The 22,511-nt window shown below is 41.5% G+C and overlaps 1 protein-coding gene across 1 annotated transcript in view; it reads left to right on the forward strand.

Moving 5' to 3' along the window:
* The first annotated feature begins 2,235 nt into the window (after positions 1-2,235).
* The window catches only part of abtb2b (ankyrin repeat and BTB (POZ) domain containing 2b), a 173,293-nt gene continuing 153,017 nt past the window's right edge, over positions 2,236-22,511 (forward strand). The window contains exon 1 of the mRNA XM_014123879.2: positions 2,236-3,670. Within this exon, the coding sequence (XP_013979354.2) occupies positions 2,776-3,670 (895 nt within the window). The 5' untranslated portion in view covers positions 2,236-2,775. The remainder of the gene's footprint in view (positions 3,671-22,511) is intronic.

Here is a 22,511-nt window from a genome sequence, read left to right on the forward strand (position 1 = left end):
GTAGTCAATATAACTTGTGAAATGTACAGTAACAGAATTCAGAACATGGGCCGTTCTTCAGTATTTTCCCTGTACACCAAGTCAGAACCGTAGGATTAATAAAGGGGACATATAAGCAGACAATGAAAGCTCTTACAATATTTGATGATTATATTTATCTAAAACAAACTATAGGCTAAATGTGGACCACCAAGTCAGAACAGTAGGCTAAGGTATGAGGGGGAAAGGGACCAAATTATTAGGGTGAGGCACACGGGCTACTAACAGCTTAGCACACAACATACACTTAGTATTACTTTCTTAGCTACAGTATGCTTATTTCCCTGGCATATTACAGAATTTATGCAGCAGCATACAAGACATTTTTGGACTCCCTTGTTGTGCTGTGCTAACTTGAACAGGAAGGTGGCACGGCGGTCCTTCTTGTGGGCAAATTTTGTCATCAAACTCTGGCATTCTTTGGATTCATGGTGCTTTCAAGACAACTGGGAACTTGGAAAAAACAAGGTTGAATCATGACGTCAGTGATCTTCAAGTTGGAGCTCTAGAAAGAGGCCTTAGTTCCCGACTTGGAATTCCAGTTTGGATGACCGTTCAAAATGTTTTTTTCCCAGTCGGAACTCATTTCTTAAAGAGTTCCCAGTTGTCTTGAACTCACTGAAGCCTGAGATTTCCCAGTTCTGAGTTTCCAGTTGTTTTGAATGCAGGAGAAGTCATGATGCCAGTAGATTGTTGACTTGATTGATGATGATGACTGCTTATCTAGCTTGCTGCAAAAATGTTGAAACTATGATGTTGACATGATCAGTCCAATCAAAGCTACGGTAGATATAATGGTATTTGACGTCATTTTATCTGTGGCCAATGACCTTGAGCCTTCTTGGATGGGCACTTCTAATGTAACTCTATGGCAGCACCCAAGGGATCTGAATCTTCGAGCTCTCCCGTAGATTTTGCAGTGACGTGTTGTCCCCATGAGTGACAGAACACTGAGCTAATCACAGCGCAACTAGAGAACATTATCAACCCCTAGTCTCCGTATTTTCCGCTGGCTGCTCCACCACCACAGAAAGCACTGAGCTAGGCTGAAACACCTGCATTTTGGAGTTGCCTTACTCAAGAAAGCAAAAAAGAGAACATGTTTGTATGTGGCTTTACTAACTGAATTACTTTATTTTTATTTTTTACATTGTTTGCAAACTGATGTGTGACACGAATTAATGCCAAAATAACATGCAAAACAGGAAACAACAACAACACCAAATTTCTATATATATATATATAACAGGTGGGACTCAAAACAGGTGGGGCTCTGCCCCAACTGTCCTGAATGACAAGTCGCCACTGATAATATGAAATCATAAACGGTTCTGAGAGTCTTGTATATTATACAGAGGCTTTGGAAGACAAAGTAATTTCAATGGTAACATCTAATGCCACATTGAGGTACGTAACAAATTATTTTTGTGGCACAAAAGTGTTCCCATATAGTTCTGTTTTGGTGTTCATCCTAAGTATGCTTTCTTCAGTTTAATGTTTTAAAAAAACTGCACATTTGGTAAAACAAATAAATTGTGGGTAGTTGCCGAGTGGCTAAGTAGTTTAACTTGTAGCCGAAAGGTGGCCAGTTCGATTCCCTGGCAAGGCAAATTGATCTGGCAAGTGGAGGGCTGCTGGGTTCTTATGCTCAAGACATTCCCCATACCGTTGGGCCCTTGAACAGGCTGTTAATCCCACAACATGCTCTCCATCCAGGGGAGCTGAACTGTAGCTTGACCTAGCCTGGGCAGCGGGCCTTCCTCCACAATTGCCAGCAACCTGTGATCTCCACTATCAGCCTTTGGACAGCTCATGTCCCCCGGGGACCGGTTCGTACATGAAACATTAATTTCAAGCTGCAAAGGCTTCGATTTCCTCCTTACCTGGATTTAATGGCGAGAAGGCTGAAAAAAAATGGGAAAATATGTGTACTTTCTTTATGAAACACCATTTTCCACCACCATGCTAGAGTTGCTAATACCTAGGAATGATACCTCCTTTACGCCTGCTATTTTATATTAGTTTTACCCCTGGCTCATATATTGTGATGTGTTGCAAAAACAACGTTTATACTGTTTTACCCAAAGGTAAATGTACTGTATAACAATCGCTGATTGGATCTTAGAATTCTGTCGGCTGCTGATTGGTGGTTGGGAATTTCCAGGCGTGTATCCCAGCCCCTCGTTTACGTCTGTGCGGCAGTAGTCTGTTTCTGGTGGGGCACTAGGCTCGCTGCAAGCGATGATAGACTATTTCCTTATTTTAAAACCTTCCAAAACTCTTTCCTTTCTCTCAACGGATTTGCAGTTTATGGACTACCGAATTAACAGATTTTTGCAGGGATTGGAATAATTCGACTACAGTTTTGGGAGTCCCTGGGAGAGGGGAGTCCGAGAGAAAAGTTTATATCACTGCGCGACAGGCACTATATGGAGAGAGTGGGTGAGCTTACAGTATGGTTTCATTCTCCGTACCATCTATGATTTATGAAAGGATTTAGATAGCTTTAAAACATAGAAATTACAGAATATACTTCTGATGAATGCCATTTTTAGCGTTACGATCAAATTAACATGTATGGACACGCATGAAAAGAGTTCTGCGTAAACCAGTAGAACTAGATTGCGTGTGAGTTTCGACTGGAGTCGTATACTACAGTCACTCCCAGGTAAACCATTAAATTCCCCAAAGTTTCTTCACAACGTCATCCTTGTTATATAAAATACCAATCTAACTATGGCGGGGATGAGCAATGCCCACATGAAGACCCTGGAGGACCTGACTCTAGACTCGGGCTACGGGGCAGGGGACTCCTGCAAGTCCCTGAGCCTCTCGTCCTCCAAGTCCAACTCACAGCCGTTCATGACGGCTCCGCATCGGGGCAACTGGTGGTACTACTCCGGCTCCATGAACAGTCGCAACAACAGCTGGGACACGGTCAACACGGTGCTGCCCGAGGATCCCGAGGACATCTTCTCCAAGTGTCCCCGTTTACCGGAGCTCGAGGAGTTCCCTTGGACCGAAGACGAGGTGGGAAAGATACTGCGTAAAGTAGCCGGGAACGTTACCGGTGCCAAAGCGTTTCCGGTGCCGACATTATCCAATGAGGCAGTCCGGAGGCTGTCCACGCTCCTTCGCCGAGCCCTCATCCGCATTTCGAGGGAGGCTCAGCGGCTGAGCGTCATGCACTGCCGTTGCACTCGCTTCGAGGTGCAGAGCGCCATGAGGCTGGTGCTGAGCTGGGCTCTGGCCGAACACTGCATATCGGCCACGGTCAAGGCCATCTCCATGTACAGTATGAGCGCCGGAGAGCTCCTGAGGAAGGGCAAATCTGCACGTTGCGGCCTGTCCTTCTCCGTGGGAAGGTTCTTTCGATGGATGGTGGACACCCGCATCTCGGTGCGCATCCACGAGTATGCGGCTATCTGTCTTACCGCCTGCATGGAGGCGCTGGTGGAGGAGGCCGGCGCCCGGGTAATGATGGCTGAGCGAGGGCACTCCAGGGGGGACACAGTGTCAGGCTGTACCCCGGTGTCGGTCGAAGCTCTGGAGGGGGTGGTGAACAATGACGCGGAGCTGTGGGGGGTCCTGCAGCACTATGAGCATCTCATCTGCGGCAAGAACGCCAATGGTAAGAACATTTCTATCACTTCAAGGCAAGAGTACCCAAAAGGTAGACCAGCTAATGTGGAATGAATGTTGGAAGGTGACTGTAAAAGGTGACTGTAAAATGCATAAAAGTGGGCTCAAAATTATAGACTTATAAACTAAGTTGCTGCTACAATTGAAGTTGTTGCTGCCAGGCCCGGTCTCTGTTTCCCCACCACCAAGCACAGAAAAAGTACATTTCCTGCAATTCTACACTTTGAGTGTGATGAATAGCAATTTCTGTGAAATTTAAGCTGGTCTTCTGCAGTTCTACACATTTTGCCATGGGGCGGAGAGAACATTTAGCAATTTTATAACACATTTCATGTAATTATACTTATTTTGCATTGACTGAATTATATCTGAGTGAGAGTGACTAACAAAATCATTGGGGGCCCCGAGGAGGTCAGGGGCCCTGGGCACGTTCCCTGTGTGGCCTGGTCAGTATTTGGGGATGATAACTGGCTCGACTAATTTGCCAATCTAAAAATTGTTAGCTGACATGGCTAATTGAGTGACTGTCACTAGGCAGGTTTCCATTGACCCAATTTTATTAGACAGAAGCAATGCCTTGTGTTTAATGGAAACGGCAGATATAGGAGAAATGTTCTGAAGATTGACAACATTTTAATCTATTCGACAGGGGTGGATTTTCATTTGTCAAACTTTCTTTATAGCGACAAATGGTGTTTTTCGAATAAATGGTGATTGTTCAATACTTTTAAGGTAAGCGGGACATGGGATGTCTTCATCTAACTAATAAGCGCCACTCCACATTTAATTCTAAATGCCTACTGCTTGCAAAAATCTATTTTATCAACTATGAAAAACAATGTATCATTACAGGACAAGGATTGTCCTGACTTTCAAGAATGCCTGAATTGCTTTGCCTTGTGTTTCTGGTTGGCTGGGAAGTTTCACCATTCAACTATTTCAGATATACAGCAGTGCACGTTTCACCATGGCATGGTTTGTCATTGGCCCATGAGAATTATTAGAATATGGCAAATATTAGTAAATTATTGCATTCTATCAATGCTGGCTATCTGAGACATGAAACCGATAGGTGGGAGGGCATACAGGATGTCAGCAGTTTATTAATGCTCAATTTGTTTAAATTGGTAATAGAAACACTTCAGCCACTTCATTTTTATTCGACACTGTAGGTTTTTGCTTGTGACGTCATTACGTCCAGCTGTTTTTATCGAGATGATAGTTAACCTCTATGGGCTAGGTGGGACGCTAGCGTGCCACCCGTGGTGCACTCCATCAACAGCAGGTGCATTTCAAGAGCGGCAAATTTGAATCCAAATAAATGTCAAAATTCAAATTTTTCAAAAATACAACTATTTTACACCATTTGAAAGATAAACATCTCCTTAATCTAACCACGTTTTACGATTTCAAAAAGGTTTTACGGCGAAAGCATAAATTTAGAGTATGTTAGGACAGTACATTTACAAGAGTTGTGTGTAATGTTTTGTCAAGTCAAAGACAGGGTCACCAAAACCATAAAACCAGCTAAAATGATGCACTAACCTTTTACAATCTCCATCAGATGACACTCCTAGGACATTATGTTAGACAATGCATGCATTTTTAGTTCTATCAAGTTCATATTTATATCCAAAAACAGCGTTTTACTATGGCATTGATGTTGAGGAAATCGTTTCCCTCCAATAACCGGCAGTCAAGTCAGCGTCACAAATTAAATAATTAAAATTAGAAAACATTGGTAAAATATTATATTGTCATTTAAAGAATTATAGATTTACATCTCTTGAACGCAATCAACTTGCCAGATTTAAAAATAACCTTACTGGGAAATCACACTTTGCAATAATCTGAGCACTGCGCCCAGAAAAATACGCGTTGCGATACAGACTAGACGTCATGTTGGGGAGATCTAAAATCGAAAATACTATGTAAATAATCCATTACCTTTGATTCTCTTCATCAGATGTCACTTCCAGGTATCACAGGTCCATAACGAATGTAGTTTTGTTCAAAAAAGCTCATCATTTATGTCCAAAAATCTCCGTCTCGTTAGCACATGATGTAAGCCAGCCGGACTTCTCGTCATGAACGAGGGGAAAAAAATATATTTACGTTCGTTCAAACATGTCAAACGTTGTATAGCATAAATCATTAGGGCCTTTTTTAACCAGAACATGAATAATATTCAAGGTGGACGAATGCATAGTCTTTTATAACGTATTGGAACGAGGGTACCCAACATGAACTAGCGCGCCAGGTGTCTAATGGGACATCATCGTTCCATGGCTCTTGTTCGGTCAGATCTCCCTCCAGAAGACTCAAAACACTTTGTAAAGGCTGGTGACATCTAGTGGAAGCAATAGGAAGTGCCAAAATATTCCTAAGCCCCTGTGTTTTTCAATGGGAGAGGTTTAAAGGTAATACAACACATCAGGTATCCACTTCCTGTCAGAAAATGTCTCAGGGTTTTGCCTGCCAAATGAGTTCTGTTATACTCACAGACACCATTCAAACAGTTTTGGAAACTTTAGAGTGTTTTCTATCCATATATAATAAGTATATGCATATTCTAGTTACTGGGTAGGATTAGTAACCAGATTAAATCGGGTACATTTTTTTATCCAGACGTGCAAATGCTGCCCCTACCTAACAGTAAATGCAAATGACCCTTTTTAAGTATCTTTGTAACAGAAGGTTGATCGAACCCGAGCTGAAAGTAATCTGTCGTTCTGCCCCTGAACAAGGCAGTTAACCCACTGTTCCTAGGCCGTCATTGAAAATAAGAGTTTGTCCTAAACAGACTTGCCTAGTTAAATAAAGGTAAAAAAATAAGCGACCACTTATGTTGCTTATGCCTGGATTCTGCAATTGAAGTTGGTTTGTATGCGTGTGTGCACAAGCATGTGTGTATGAATCTGGACAGGATAACATTCATTCAGTCTGATTGAAAGTGCAGTCAAACTCTCACCTCAGTTAAGAGCACCAGTGAGCAACACTTACACGCCCCTTTCCCCTTCCCACTCACTCATGTCTACATGTGATGGAAAAAGTGTAATGTGTCATACTCAAACCTGTGGTAGAATACAATGGGTCTGCTTTGTTTGAGAAAGCTTGAGATGTGTGAGAAGGCTTTAGATGTGTCCAAAGTGATTTCACTTGTCAGGATGGGGAAAAAGCAGTAAAATTTGCATTTGAAATCTTAACAAAGAAGGATTTTTTCCTCACTAAACAAGTCATGTTTTTTATGAGGGTAAAAAATTAAAATTGAAGTATGGGAATAGAATAGTCACTGTCAAAGTGACTGTTTCATTTTGCATTTTACATTTTGGTCATTTAGTAGACACTCATCCAGAGTGACTTAATCACACTCCGTTCTGCAAGTACCATACCCACCTCACCAATTTGTCTCCATCAGACTTGTATTTCAGTTTATGTCCATCCTTTTTTCTAGAACAGATTTTTGATCAGTGTAACAGGAAGCCCAAATGTTACACTGTTTATTAGATCTGATTAGAGATCAATGTTCAAGCAAACCATTTAATCAGTTATGGATTATTGTTTTTTTTGTATTAATGTTTTAAAGGCAGAGTGCAGTGAAACTTAATTATCCTGTGTTTTATATATATATTTCCACACTGTGGTTGGAATAATACTGACATTCTAAAAATTATACTAATGCCATATTAGGGTAAGAGCAGTTTGAAAGGCCGCCTGTTTTGGTGGGATGGAGTTTTGGCCTGCCTAGTGACATTACCAGACGGTTAATTAGTTAATTGTTAAATCCATTTGAATTCAATAGCTTTTTGACAACACCACTTTAGATTTCCTTTTGATGTGAACGAAACGTTCCATACATGCAGTATTTGCCCATTGTATAAGTGCTCAGAAAGTGACTTTTTGGACCTGAATGCCAAAACATTCAAGAGATAATGCTCAAAGTTGACCTATTTTGCATACCCCATCATACCATGAGATAGGCTTGGGCGGTGTCCAGATTGTCATACCTTCATACCGACCTTGTGCCATACTGGGATATTCGGTAATACCGGAACTGAACACGCTGTCTTCCAACCGCACTGATAGTCTGTAATCCGTAGTTTAGCAGTGCTAACATGTACATGTAGAATGCCAACTAAATGCTAACGAGTGCATTGCGAACATTTTGTAAAATTTCTGACCTAAACTATACAAGTATACAAGTAACTCAAAAATGCTACTCAGTTTGCTGAACACACAAAACAAATATTAGCTAGCAAGGCTGTTGATCCAGGTGGGGATTCTCTGCTATTACCCAGCGAATGCTTGATTTTGGAAGAAGTTAGCTATATAGCGAACTAGCTACTAAATTAGCAAACCAAATGCACAACTGCAGAGTATTTAGCACATTTTAGACACTTAACTTAATAGTTGTAAGATATCTAGCTGGCAAACATTTAATTATGTTGTGAATTCCATACTGTAATTAGATCACCTGGCGCATGCTCCACAACAGTGAGTGACTCACAAGGTTTCGCTCTCTCGTCATTGTGTGCTTTTAAACAAACACCATGTGACTGGGGACTATCGTGAGCTACATAAATGTGACAGATGAAATTAAGAACATAATATTCTTTATCTCCTAACATATTGCACAAGTTGACTGCAGGTATTTACTTATCAATTTGCTACAAATATTCAAGTTGATTAAAAATCTAAGAAATTGTTTCAACGGTATTGTAAACCATCCCGTGGCTTTTTCCAAATACCCCTTTATACTCTTTACCACCCAAGCCTACCATGAGACATCCATGCCTTCATCACTGGAAAAGATTAACGGTTGAGATTTGAAATAATTTAAAACTTTACAAACCGGGTTGTCAAACTATTTACATTTTTTTTTAATACATTTGAACCTTAAATGTCAATTATCTAAAAATACGTGAAGTCAGATTTTTTTCATATTACAATATATTGTAGCCCAGACCCTATTTTATGTAATCTGAGGTTTTTGTGTTGTGCCCACCATCGGTTGAGACCGAACATGCTCTTGAATATACAGGGTGGGTGTCATGTTTTGGCTGATAAATGTACTAAAATGGGAATACAATTGAAATTTCAACTTTCAAGTGGTACCACAAAGATGGTTGGAGGTCCACATCAGGGAATATCTATTGTTTTAAATTATACTGTCAATCCATCATAAATAAACCTATTAAAGTCATAAAAATATAGATAATAGAATAGTGGGTGGGTGGCCTAGCGGCCATCTTGTGGTAGTAATTACAAGTTAATAGAGTTAAAGTACTCACACTCAAGAGGCCAAGATGTAAAAATAATATAAAAAGGAACAGAGCATACATTTCGATCTTATGCCTTCATCAGTGCTGTACTAACAAATTTAAGAAGACACATACTTAAGACACACCTGCTGTGCATAGCGGGCGCAACAGGTGCAAGCAGATAGTTGATTAGAAACGGGCAAATCGGGAGTCAATGCATATTAACAAGGAATATATAGAAGAGTATCAAAAATGGACAATTCAAATGTCACATACAGTGCATTCGGAACGTATTCAGACCACATGACTTTTTCCACCTTTTGTTACCTTACAGCCTTATTCTAAAATGTATTAAATCGTTTTTCCCTCATCAATAACCCATGATGACAAAGCAAAAACAGGTTTAGACATTTTTGCAAATGTATTAAAAATACAAAACTGAAATATCACATTTTAAGTATTGAGACCCTTTACTCAGTACACTGTTGAAACAGGTTTGGCAGCGATTACATCCTCAAGTCTTCTTGGGTATGATGCTACCTGCTTGGCACACCTGTATTTGGGGAGTTTCTCCCATTCTCCTCTGCAGATCCTCTCAAGCTCTGTAAGGTTTGATGGGGAGCGTCGCTACACAGCTATTTTCAGGTCTCTCCAGAGATGTTCGATCGTGTTCAAGTCTGGGCTCTGACTGGGCCACTCAAGGACATTCCGAGACTTGTCCAAAACCACTCCTGCATTGTCTTGGCTGTGTGCTTAGGGTTGTTGTCCTGTTGGAAGGTGAACCTTGGCCCCAGTCTGTAGTCCTGAGCGCTCTGGAGCAGGTTATCGTCAATGATCTGTCTTTACTGTGTATTAATTTTTCCATTTATCCTGACTAGTCTCGCAGTCCCTGCCGCTGAAAAACATCCCCACGGCATGATGCTGCCACCACCATGCTTCACCGTGGGGATGGTGCCAGGTTTCTTCCAGACGGGATGTTTGGCATTCAGGCCGAAGAGTTCAATCTTGGTTTCATCAGACCAGAGTATTGTGTCCTTTAGGTGCCTTTTGGAAAACTCCAAGCGGGCTGTTGTGCTTTTTACTGAGAAGTGGCTTCTGTCTGGCCACTCTACCATAAAGGCCTGCTTGGTGGAGTGCTGCAGAGATGGTTGTCTTTCTGGAAGGTTCTCCCATCTCCACAGAGGAACTATGGAGCTCTGTCAGTGTGACCATCAGGTTCTTGGTCGCCTCGCTGACCAAGGCCCTTCTCCCTGATTGCTCAGTTTGGCCGGGCGGCCAGCTCCAAGAAAAGTCTTGGTGGTTCCAAACTTATTCCATTTAAGAATGATGGAGGCCACTGTGTTCTTGGGGACCTTCAATGCTGCAGAAATGTTTTGGTACCCTTCCCCAGATCTGTGCCTCTACATAATCCTGTCTCGGAGCTCAAGGGACAATTCCTTCGACCTCATGGCTTGGTTTTTGATCTGACATGCACTGTCAACTGTGGGACCTTATATAGACAGGTGTGTGCCTTTCCAAATCATGTCCAATCAATTGAATTTACCACAGGTGGTTTCCAATCAAGTTGTAGAAACATCTTAAGGATGATCAATGGAAACAGGATGCACCTGAGTGCAATTGAGTCTCATAGCAAAGGGTCTGAATACTTATGTAAATAAATTATTTATGTTTTTTAATTTGTAATTCATTTGTAATACTGCTGGTGCATGTACACAACCTAGAGGGGAAACATACAAGGTCCAATTCCTCATTAAGCCTTTGGGGGTGTAGAGTTTTTAAGTAGAAGACTTCGGACTTCACATTGGTGAAGACGCTCATTGGTATTGCGGCATCTGCGGCTTGAGAACGCACCACTCGCCTTTCATTCAAGTCTGAGTGCAAACCCTCATACTGGCTTTCTAAGCAATTAGATGTAAATATTTTAATTTAATTTAAATTTCGATGGTGTACCAGCTAAATTGCAGTGGTCTGAAGGGATAGGTCCATTCTATTGAAATGACACCCACCCTGTTTTTAAGAGCATGTTTCTGAATCGATGGCGCGCACAACACAAAAACCTCAGATGATGTAAAGTAGGGTCTAGGCTACAACATATACAAATAGATAATTGACATTGAAGGTTAAAAAAATCAGCATTTTGTTTTTATTAAAAAAAGTGTAAAATACACTGCTCAAAAAAATAAAGGGAACACTAAAATAACACATCCTAGATCTGAACGAATGAAATAATCTTATTAAACACTTTTATCTTTACATAGTTCAATGTGCTGACAACAAAATCACACAAAAAGAATCAATGGAAATCCAATTTATCAACTCATGGAGGTCTGGATTTGGAGTCACACTCAAAATTAAAGTGGAAAACCACACTACAGGCTGATCCAACTTTGATGTAATGTCCTTAAAACAAGTCAAAATGAGGCTCAGTAGTGTGTGTGGCCTCCACGTGCCTGTATGACCTCCCTACAGCACCTGGGCATGCTCCTGATGAGGTGGCGGATGGTCTCCTGAGGGATCTCCTCCCAGACCTGGACTAAAGCATCCGCCAACTCCTGGACAGTCTGTGGTGCAATGTGGCGTTGGTGGATGGAGCGAGACGATGTCCCAGATGTGCTCAATTGGATTCAGGTCTGGGGAACGGGCGGGCCAGTCCATAGCATCAATGCCTTCCTCTTGCAGGAACTGCTGACACACTCCAGCCACATGAGGTCTAGCATTGTCTTGCATTAGGAGGAACCCAGGGCCAACCGCACCAGCATATGGTCTCACAAGGGGTCTGAGGATCTCATCTCGGTACCTAATGGCAGTCAGGCTACCTCTGGCGAGCACACCCCCCAAAGAAATGCCACCCCACACCATGACTGACCCACCGCCAAACCGGTCATGCTGGAGGATGTTGCAGGCAGCAGAACGTTCTCCACGGTGTCTCCAGACTGTCACGTCTGTCACATGTGCTCAGTGTGAACCTGCTTTCATCTGTGAAGAGCACAGTGCGCCAGTGGCGCATTTGCCAACCTTGGTGTTCTCTGGCAAATGCCAAACGTCCTGCACGGTGTTGGGCTGTAAGCACAACCCCCACCTGTGGACGTCGGGCCCTCATACCACCCTCATGGAGTCTGTTTCTGACCGTTTGAGCAGACACATGCACATTTGTGGCCTGCTGGAGGTCATTTTGCAGGGCTCTGGCAATGCTCCTCCTTGCACAAAGGCGGAGGTAGCGGTCCTGCTGCTGGGTTGTTGCCCTCCTACGGCCTCCTCCACGTCTCCTGATGTACTGGCCTGTCTCCAGGTAGTGCCTCCATGCTCTGGACACTACGCTGACAGACACAGCAAACCTTCTTGCCACAGCTCGCATTGATGTGCCATCCTGGATGAGCTGCACTACCTGAGCCACTTGTGTGGGTTGTAGATTCCGTCTCATGCTACCACTAGAGTGAAAGCACCGCCAGCATTCAAAAGTGACCAAAACATCAGCCAGGAAGCATAGGAACTGAGAAGTGGTCTGTGGTTAACACCTGCAGATCCGCTCCTTTATTAGGGGTGTCTTGCTAATTGCCTATAATTCCCACCTGTTGTCTAATCCATTTGCACAACAGCATGTGAAATTTATTGTCAATCAGTGTTGCTTCCTAAGTGGACAGTTTGATTTCACAGAAATGTGATTGACTTGGAGTTACATTGTGTTGTTTAAGTGTTCCCTTTATTTTTTTGAGCAGTATATTTTTGACAACCTCGTTTGTAAGCTTTTCAATTATATCAAACTCAACCATTTATATTTTCCAGTGATGAAGACATGGATGTCTCATGGTATGGTAGGGAATGCAAAATTGATCAACTTGGGTCAATCTGCTGAATGTTTTTGCATTCACGTTCAAAAAGTAACTTTCTTGCCACCTATTCCATGGACAGCTTCCCTTTTGTTTAAATCAGAAGGAATGCTGTCAAAACATGATTGAATTGAAAGGGATTTACCCTAATAGACCAATAAGAAGAATTCTCTGCCAATAACAGCTTGATTGCAGTTTCTCCTCCCCACACTGACCACTCCCAGACAGTCCTAGTGAAAATCTCGCTTGAGAAATTGCTCTTTGCCGAGAAGCTATTTTTGTTTCTTTTGACCATTTTAATTGAAAACAATCACAGTAAGGTACTTAATTTTTACCCCCAAATTATTTGATATTGAGATAAAAACGTCTACATTGGACCTTTTTAAGATCTGATTGGTGATCAGTGTTTGTGTGAAAATCATGTTATCCCCGCAGGGCTGTTTTATTATTAGGCCTTATTGGAGATCAGTGTTAGAGCAGGAAGCACACAGTCGTTTGAAAAACAGTTCTGTTTGTGCTATTAAGTCGACTTCCTCCTCCCCAGCTGTCTGCTCTGCTCTACTCTCTCCCTTCATCCCCTTTATCTCACCCATCCCCTTCTCTCTCTTGCTCTCTCTCCCTCCCTTCCTACCCTCTTCTCTCCTCTCTTATCCGTCTCTCATCCCTCTCTCTGCCGTCTCCTCGCTCATCCCTGTCCCATACCACCAGTAAACTCATTGATCTAAGGCCGGTCTGGTGTTTGATCACCAGTGTTTGACCACCAATGTTGGACCAGTGTTGGGACATTGTAATGAGGTTTTGTTTGTGGCAGTCGGCCGTTCTCCAGAGCAGGGCTCTTTTCACAGCCACACAATAGCCCTTTGTTTCTGTGAGCCTCCGCAGAGAAAACAAACACTATCACACACACACACACACTGATGTAGGCATGAACACACACACGCAGACGTAGGCATGAGGAAATGGGTGCACGCATACACACACAACCACAGCAGTGCTGGACCAAACAGCTGCCAATACAACTACCAGTATTGTTTTTTCTGTTTGTAGGGAATAGGGATCCGTTTGACTGAGCCTGTTGATGAAAGCAGGTCAGGGGTTAGACACCACAATCAGCAGCACAGTGGCAGTGTTTCGCCGAGCTGGGACTGGAGCCAACAGCCATTGTGGTACAAGCAGTGATCATTATGATGATGGTCCTGTGCTCCTGATATGGTCCTGTGCTCCTGATATGGTCCTGTGTTGCTGTTGGTAGACCATGGTGCTTGCAACGTTAGGATGTGGGTTTGATTGATACTAATGTTAGTGGCTTTGGATAAAATTCAGATAAACGGTATGTATTATTACAATGATGATTGTAGTCTTTGCCATTGAAAGTCAGGATCAAGGACCCTGACCCTGATGATGATGATGATGGTGATGATTTGCAGTGGTATTTGTCGACTCCATTGTGACACTGCATTGTCAGGCTAGGCAGTTAAGAGACTGTCAGGATCGAACGGCACTTAACACAGCATGGTCAATGTATATCTTACAGACACACACACCACACACACAGCATGAACCACAGTCAGTGGTTTAATCAATGTCTGTCATGTCTGCTCCAGTAACCTCAGCAAGTGTTAAAAGTCAAAGTTTGTCAGAACATCAGTGGTGACAATCTCAGGGATTTTTCTGACAGTGAAATCCTTAAGTAGGCCGCCTAAGCGTTGTAAAGTGTGTGTGTGTGTGAAAAAAAAAAAACAGACACCTCTCCCACCTTACCCCCATGCCCCCCCATCTCATCACCCCTTCTCTGCCCGTCTTCCTCTCGCTCTCTCTCTCGTCCCACATCTGGAATTCTTTAAGGCAGAAATGAGTTATACGGCTCCAATAACAATCCTGAAAACCCTCTCCCTTTCTCTCTTCTCTCGCTCTCTCCCATTCTCCTCACTTTCAGGCAGGGTCCTTGATTTTATTTATTTATTATTTTCCTGTGTTGTGCAGCAGCCTTATGTGGCATTGCAATATACTGCCCAGACAGGCAGACAGGTACACACACACACACACACACACACACACACGTTCTGACATAGATTGCTGGCTTGGCTGCTCTGTAATAGTTGGCCATTTGCACTATTTGATTCCACTGCTAGATGATATGGCATCCCAATGTGATCAATTCTATTGCTATTATCACAAGCAAAATGGGATGAGTAAGCCTTTCCTCCCATTATAATTGGTATCGATGTGTTTGGTACATTTAGTGTGTGTGCACATGTGCATAGGAGTATTGATTGGTGGAAAATGGAGCATTGAACTAGATGAGTGGCGAGGTTGGTTGCATTGTTTGATGGACTGTTTTCAAATGAAATCAAATTTTATGGGCCAAATACAACAGGTGGAGACTTTACTGTGAAATGCTTACTTATGAGCACCATTTCCAAACAATGCAGAGGTAAAAAGTAAGAAAATGATCACAAAAAATGTAAACAATTAACACAATAAATAACAATTGCGAGTGCATTCGGAAAGTATTCAGATCCCTTGACTTTTCCCACATTTTGTTAAGTTACAGCCTTATTTCTAAAATGGATTAAATAAACAATTTTCCTCATCAATCTACACACAATACCCCATAATGACAAAGCGAAAAACATGTTTTTAGACATTTTTGCAAATCTATTACAAATAAAAAACCTTATTTACGTAAGTATTCAGACCTTTTGCTATGAGACTTGAAATTGAGCTCAGGTGCATCCTGTTTCCATTGATCATCCTCAATGTTTCTACAACTTGATTGGAGTCCACCTGTGGTAGATTCAATTGATTTGACATGATCGGAAAGGCACACACCTGTCTATATAAGGTCCCACAGTTGACAGTGCATGTCAGAGCAAAAACCAACCACTCTCCTAGAGTGTGCGGCTCTCCTTTATTTTTTAAGTGTTCTACTTCGCTAGCCAGAAGGGCCTTGGTCAGGAAGGTGACCAAGAACCCGAAGGACAACCATCTCTGTAGCATACCACCAATCAGGCCTTTATGGTAGAGTGGCCAGACGGAAGCCACTCCTCAGTTAAAGACGCATGATTCCTCCCTTCGAGTTTGCCAAAAGGCACCTAAAGACTCTCAGACCATGAGAAATAAGATTCTCTCATCTGATGAAACCAATGCCTGAATGCCAAGCGTGACGTCTGGAGGAAACCAGGCACCATCCCTATGGTGAAGCATGGTGGTGGTCTCAGACTGGTGCGAAGGTTCGCCTTCCAACAGGACAATGACCCTAAGCACACAGCCAAGACAACACAGGAGTGGCTTCGGGACAAGTCTCTGAATGTCCTTGAGTGGTCCCGCCAGAGCCCGGGCTTGAACCCGATCAAACATCTCTGGAGAGACCTGAAAATAGCTGTGCAGCGACACTTCCCATCTAACCTGACAGAGCTTGGGAGGATCTGCAGAGAAGAATGGGAGAAACACTCCAAATACAGGTATGCCAAGCTTGCAGCATCATACCCAAGAAGACTCGAGGCTGTTATCGCTGCCAAAGGTGTTTCAAAAAAGTAAAGGATCTGAATACTTATGTAATAATTATGTAAATACTTATGTAAATCATTATTGCTTATTGTGTGTAGATTGAGTAGGGGAAAAAACTATTTAATCCATTTGAGAGTAAGGCTGTAACGTAACAAAATGTGGAAAAAGTCATGGGGTCTGAATACTTTCCAAAGGCACTGTAAATTTGCAGTTGGTCCAATACAACCCTTGACTGATTTTACATTTTGTTGTGTTACAGCCTGAATTCAAAATGGATAAAAAATATATTTGTTCTCACCCATTAACACACAATACCCCCATAATGACAAAGTGAAAACATGTTTGTTGACTTTTTTTAAATTTGAAATACAGAAATTTGAATTTACATAAGCATTCACAACCCTGAGTCAATACATGTTAGAATAAACTTTGGCAGCAATTACAGCTGTGGGTCTTTCTAGATAAGTCTCTAAGAACTTTGCCCGCCTTGATTGTAGAATATTTGCACATTTTTTTATGTTCTTCAAGCTCTGTGAAGTTGATCATTGCTGCACAGCTATTTTCAGTTCTTGCCATAGATTTAAGTAAAAAATGTAACTCGGCCACTGAGGAATATTTAATGTCGTCTTGGTAAGCAACTCCAGTGTGTATTTGGCCTTATGTTTTAGGTAATTGTCCTGCTGAAAGGTGAATTTGTCTCCCAGTGTCTGTTGGAAAGAAGAATGAAACAGGTTTTCCTCTACGATTTTGCCTGTGCTTAGCGCTGTTCCGTTTCTGTTTATCCTAAAAAAACTCCCTAGTCTTTGCCGATGACAAGCATACCCATAACGTAATGCAGCCACTAACATGCTTGAAAATATGAAGAGGGGTACTCAGGGATGTTTTGTGTTGGATTTTCCCCAAACATAACGTTTTTTGTTCAGGACATAAAGTTAATGTCTCTGCCACATTTTTTGCAGTTTTACTTTAGTGCCTTATTGCAAACGTGATGCATTTTTTTGAAGATTTTTATTCTGTACAGGCTTTCTTCTATTCACTCTGTCATTTAGGTTAGTATTGTGGAGTAACTAAAATGTTGTTGATCCATCCTCAGGTTTCTCCTATCACAGCCATTAAACTCTGTAACTGTTTTAAAGACACCATTTTCTTCCTGTCTGGCAACTGAGTTAAGAAGGGTGCCTGTATATTTGTAGTGACTGGGTGTATTGATACACCATCCAAAGTGTAATTTATAACTTCACCATGCTCTAAGGGATATTCAATGTCTGGTAGATAAAAAACAAAAACAAACAGTAGGTGCCGTTCTTTGCGAGGCATTGGAAAACCTCCCTGGTCTTTGTGGTTGAATCCGTTTGAAATTCACTGCTCGACTGAGGGACCTTGCAATTATCTGTATGTGTGGGGTACAGAGATGAGGTAGTCATTCAAAAATCATGTTCAACACTATTATTGCACACAGAGTGAGTCCATGCAACTTATTATGTGACTTATTATACACATTTTTACTCCTGAACTTATTTAGGCTTGCCATAACAAAGGGGTTGAATACTTGACTCAAGACATTTTCATTTGTAAGAATGAAAAACATAATTCCACTTTGACATTATGGGGTATTTTGTGTAGGCCAGTGACACAAAATCTAAATTTTATCCATTTGAAATTCAGTCTGTAACCCAACAAAATGTGAGGTGTGAATACTTTCTGAAGGCACTGTAAATATTATGTTGGAGGCATATGTTTGTGCCTGGTGAAATACATACAATATATTGCACACCAGGCATTAACATGGCTTTTAGTTTGGCCCTGAATATTTGGGAGTAGGGTGACGTTGCCCCTAGACGCTAATCTTGGGTCAGTTTTGCATTTTCCCTGCTAATGGTGAAGGTTAGGATTGAGGGGAAGATCATCTGGGGTCTGTTACTATGGGACAATTTCTCCCTCAGAGCCAATATTTGTGCAGATGAATATAGGCTAACTTTCTGAACGGTGTCACCAAACCAGTGTGTACAGAGTTAAACTTGTAAGTGATCTAGCTTTAGTGGGTAATAAGGGTTATTCCTGCTGTTCTCTCTTTCTGTCTGTGCGTGTCCTTCTATGGTAGATTTCGGCAATATCCAGATTTTTATACCATCATACCTTTTCTGTGTCATACCAGGGTAGAGGTCGACCGATTATGTTTTTTTTTTTTTTCCGCCGATACCGATTATTGGAGGGCCAAAAAGGCCGATGCCGATTAATCGGACGTTTTTTTATTTATTATTTTTTTTAAATTTGTAATAATGACAATTACAACAATACTGAATGAACACTTATTTTAACTTAATATAATACATCAGTAAAATCAATTTAGCCTCAAATAAATAATGAAACATGTTCAAGTTGGTTTAAATAATGCAAAAACAAAGTGTTGGAGAAGAAAGTAAAAGTGCAATATGTGCCATGTAAGAAAGCTAATGTTTAAGTTCATTGCTCAGAACATGAGAACATATGAAAGCTGGTGGTTCCTTTTAACATGAGTCTTCAATAATCACAATTAAGAAGTTTTAGGTTGTAGTTATTATAGGACTATTTCTCTCTATACGATTTGTATTTCATATACCTTTGACTATTGGATGTTCTTATAGGCACTTTAGTATTGCCAGTGTAACAGTATAGCTTCCGTCCCTCTCCTCGCTCCTACCTGGGCTCGAACCAGGAACACACCGACAACAGCCACCCTCGAAGCAGCATTACCCATGCAGAGCAAGGGGAACAACTACTCAAGTCTCAGAGCGAGTGACGTTTGAAACGCTATTAGAGCGCACCCGCTAACTAGCTAGCCATTTCACATTGGTTACACCAGCCTAATCTTGGGAGTTGATAGGCTTGAAGTCATAAACAGCGCAATGCTTGAAGCACAGCGAAGAGCTGCTGGCAAAATGCACGAAAGTCCTGTTTGAATGAATGCTCACAAGCCTGCTGCTGCCTACCACCGCTCAGTCAGACTGCTCAATCAAATCATAGACTTAATTATAACATAATAACACACAGAAATTCGAGCCTTTGGTCATTAATATGGTCAAATCTGGAAACTATCATCTCGAAAACAAAACGTTTTTTCTTTCAGTGAAATACGGAACCGTTCCGTATTTTATCTAACGGGTGGCATCCCTAAGTCTAAATATTCCTGTTACATTGCACAACCTTCAATGTTACGTCATAATTACGTAAAATTCTGGCAAATTAGTTCACAACGAGCCAGGCGGCCCAAACTGTTGCATATACCCTGACTCAATTTATACCCTGACTCAATGACACAATTTCACCTGGTTCATATTGCCTGCTAACCTGGATTTCTTTTAGCTAAATATGCGGGTTTAAAAATATATACTTCTGTCTATTGATTTTAAGAAAGGGATTGATGTTTATGGTTAGGTACAGTCGTGCAACGATTGTGTTTTTTCGCAAATGCGCTTATGTTAAATCATCCCCCGTTTGGCGAAGTCGGCTGTCTTTGTTGGAAAGAAATAGTCTTCACAGTTCGCAACGAGCCAGGCGGCCCAAACTGCTGCGTATACCCTGACTCTGTTTGCAAGAGAAGTGACACATTTTCCCTAGTTAAAATAAATTCATGTTAGCAGGCAATATTAACCTGTTAGGGCTAGGGGGCAGTATTGACACGGCTGGATAAAAAACGTACCCGATTTAATCTGGTTACTACTCCTGCCCAGTAACTAGAATATGCATATAATTATTGGCTTTGGATAGAAAACACCCTAAAGTTTCTAAAACTGTTTGAATGGTGTCTGTGAGTATAACAGAACTCCTATGGCAGGCCAAAACCTGAGAAGATTTCAAGCAGGAAGTGGCCTGTCTGAGAAGTAGTGTTTCATCTTAGCTCTTTTTATTGAAGACTCAGGATCTGTGCGTGCAATAACGTGACACTTCCTATGTCTTCCATAGGGTCTCAGAGCCTGGGAAAAAGTTGAACGATATCGAGGCAGGCTCTGGCTGAAACACTTCATCGCTTTTGGCAAGTGGCCACTCAGAGTACTATGGGCTTAGGCGCGTGCCCGCTTCGACCGAATACTTTCTTTTCCTTTGTCTGTTTATCTAAACGCAGATTCCCGGTCGGAATATTATCGCTTTTTTATGAGAAAAATGGCATAAAAATTGATTTTAAACAGCGGTTGACATGCTTCGAAGTACGGTAATGGAATATTTAGAATTCTTTTGTCACGAATTGCGCCATGCTCGTCACCCTTATTTAGCCTTTAGGATAGTGTCTAGAACGCACAAACAAAACGCTGCTGTTTGGATGTAACGATGGATTATTTTGGACCAAACCAACATTTGTTATTGAAGTAGAAGTCCTGGGAGTGCATTCTGACGAAGAACAGCAAAGGTAATAACATTTTTCTTATAGTAAATCTGACTTTGATGAGTGCTAAACCTGCTGGGTGTCTAAATGGCTAGCCCTGTGATGCCGGGCTATCTACTGAGAATATTGCAAAATGTGCTTTCACCGAAAAGCTATTTTAAAATCGAACATATCGAGTGCATAGAGGAGTTCTGTATCTATAATTCTTAAAATAATTGTTATGCTTTTTGTGAACGTTTATCGTGAGTAATTTAGTAAATTCACCGGCAGTGTTCGGTGGGAATGCTAGTCCCATGCTAGTCACATGCTAATGTAAAAAGCTGGTTTTTGATATAAATATGAACTTGATTGAACAAAACATGCATGTATTGTATAACATAATGTCCTAGGTGTGTCATCTGATGAAGATCATCAAAGGTTAGTGCTACATTTAGCTGTGGTTTGGGTTTATGTGACATTATATGCTAGTTTGAAAAATTGGTGTCTGATTATTTCTGGCTGGGTACTCTGCTGGCATAATCTAATGTTTTGCTTTCGTTGTAAAGCCTTTTTGAAATCGGACAGTGTGGTTAGATTAACGAGAGTCTTATCTTTAAAATGGTGTAAAATAGTCATATTTTTGAAAAATTGAAGTAATAGCATATCTAAGGATTTGAATAACGCGCCACAGGATTCAACTGGCTGTTGAGTAGGTGGGACGCAAGCGTCCCACCTAGCCCATAGAGGTTAACTAAATATGCAGGTTAAAAAAGATATACTTGTGTATTGATTTTAAGAAAGGCATTGATGTTTATGGTTGGAGCAACGTGTACCTAAGCGATTATATGCAACGCAGGACAGGCTAGATAACTACACATGGTTGATGATATTACTAGTTTAACTAGTGATTATGATTGATTGTTTTTTATAAGAAGTTTTATGCTAGCTAGCAAATTACCTTGGCTTCTTACTGCATTCGGGTAACAGGCAGGCTCCTCGTGGAGTGCAATGTAAAGCAGGTGGTTAGAGCGTTGGACTAGTTAACCGTAGGGTTGCAAGATTGAATCCCTGAGCTGACAAGGTAAAGATCTGTCGTTCTGCCCCTGAACAAGGCAGTTAACCCACCGTTCCTAGGCCGTCATTAAGAATGTGTTCTTAACTGACTTGCCTAGTTAAATAAAGGTAAAAATAAAAAATAAAATTTAAGTTGGCCAAATCGGCGTCCAATAATACCGATTTCCGATTGTTATGAAAACTTGAAATCGGCTCTAATTAATCGGCCATTCCGATTAATCGGCCGACTGCTGTACCAGGGTATACGGTATTACCGAATGTGCAAACAAGGGGCACTATTTATAAAAATATTATTATAAATATGATTTATTTATTTTTGACCCACAAAACAATTTAGGCAACAGGGATCTTGTTCCAGGAGTGGATTGTGTGTCTGCTTTAACCAAGAAGCTTGATCTAGACACTAGCAAGTTAGCAAACCAAATGCATAGCTGGAGCCCTGAGCTGGAAATAATTTATTTGACACACCTTAGATTTCTTATAGTTATATCTTAACTTATAGTTAGTTATAAGCAGCGGCGTAGCACCCCCACCCTCCCCTCCCCCCATATTTAATCTTAGTTTTTATACGGCATTGAAAATTATACCGTCGGTATTTCCAAATAGAAGCACATACAAATGTACACATAGTCGATATCACTGTTTATACTTGCTTCCTGTCCGATCTCAGTTGTGAAACACTGGCCCAAAGGTTCAGTGTGTGTGTGTGTGTGTGTGTGTGTGCGCGCTTGTGGCTCTCAAAAAACACAGTTGATTACAATCAGTGAACAGGGGATTTTGATTCAACGACAAAGTCAACTATATTTAACCAAGTCTATC

Source organism: Salmo salar, chromosome ssa10 (genome assembly GCF_905237065.1).
Source record: "Salmo salar chromosome ssa10, Ssal_v3.1, whole genome shotgun sequence".
NCBI lineage: Eukaryota > Metazoa > Chordata > Actinopteri > Salmoniformes > Salmonidae > Salmo > Salmo salar.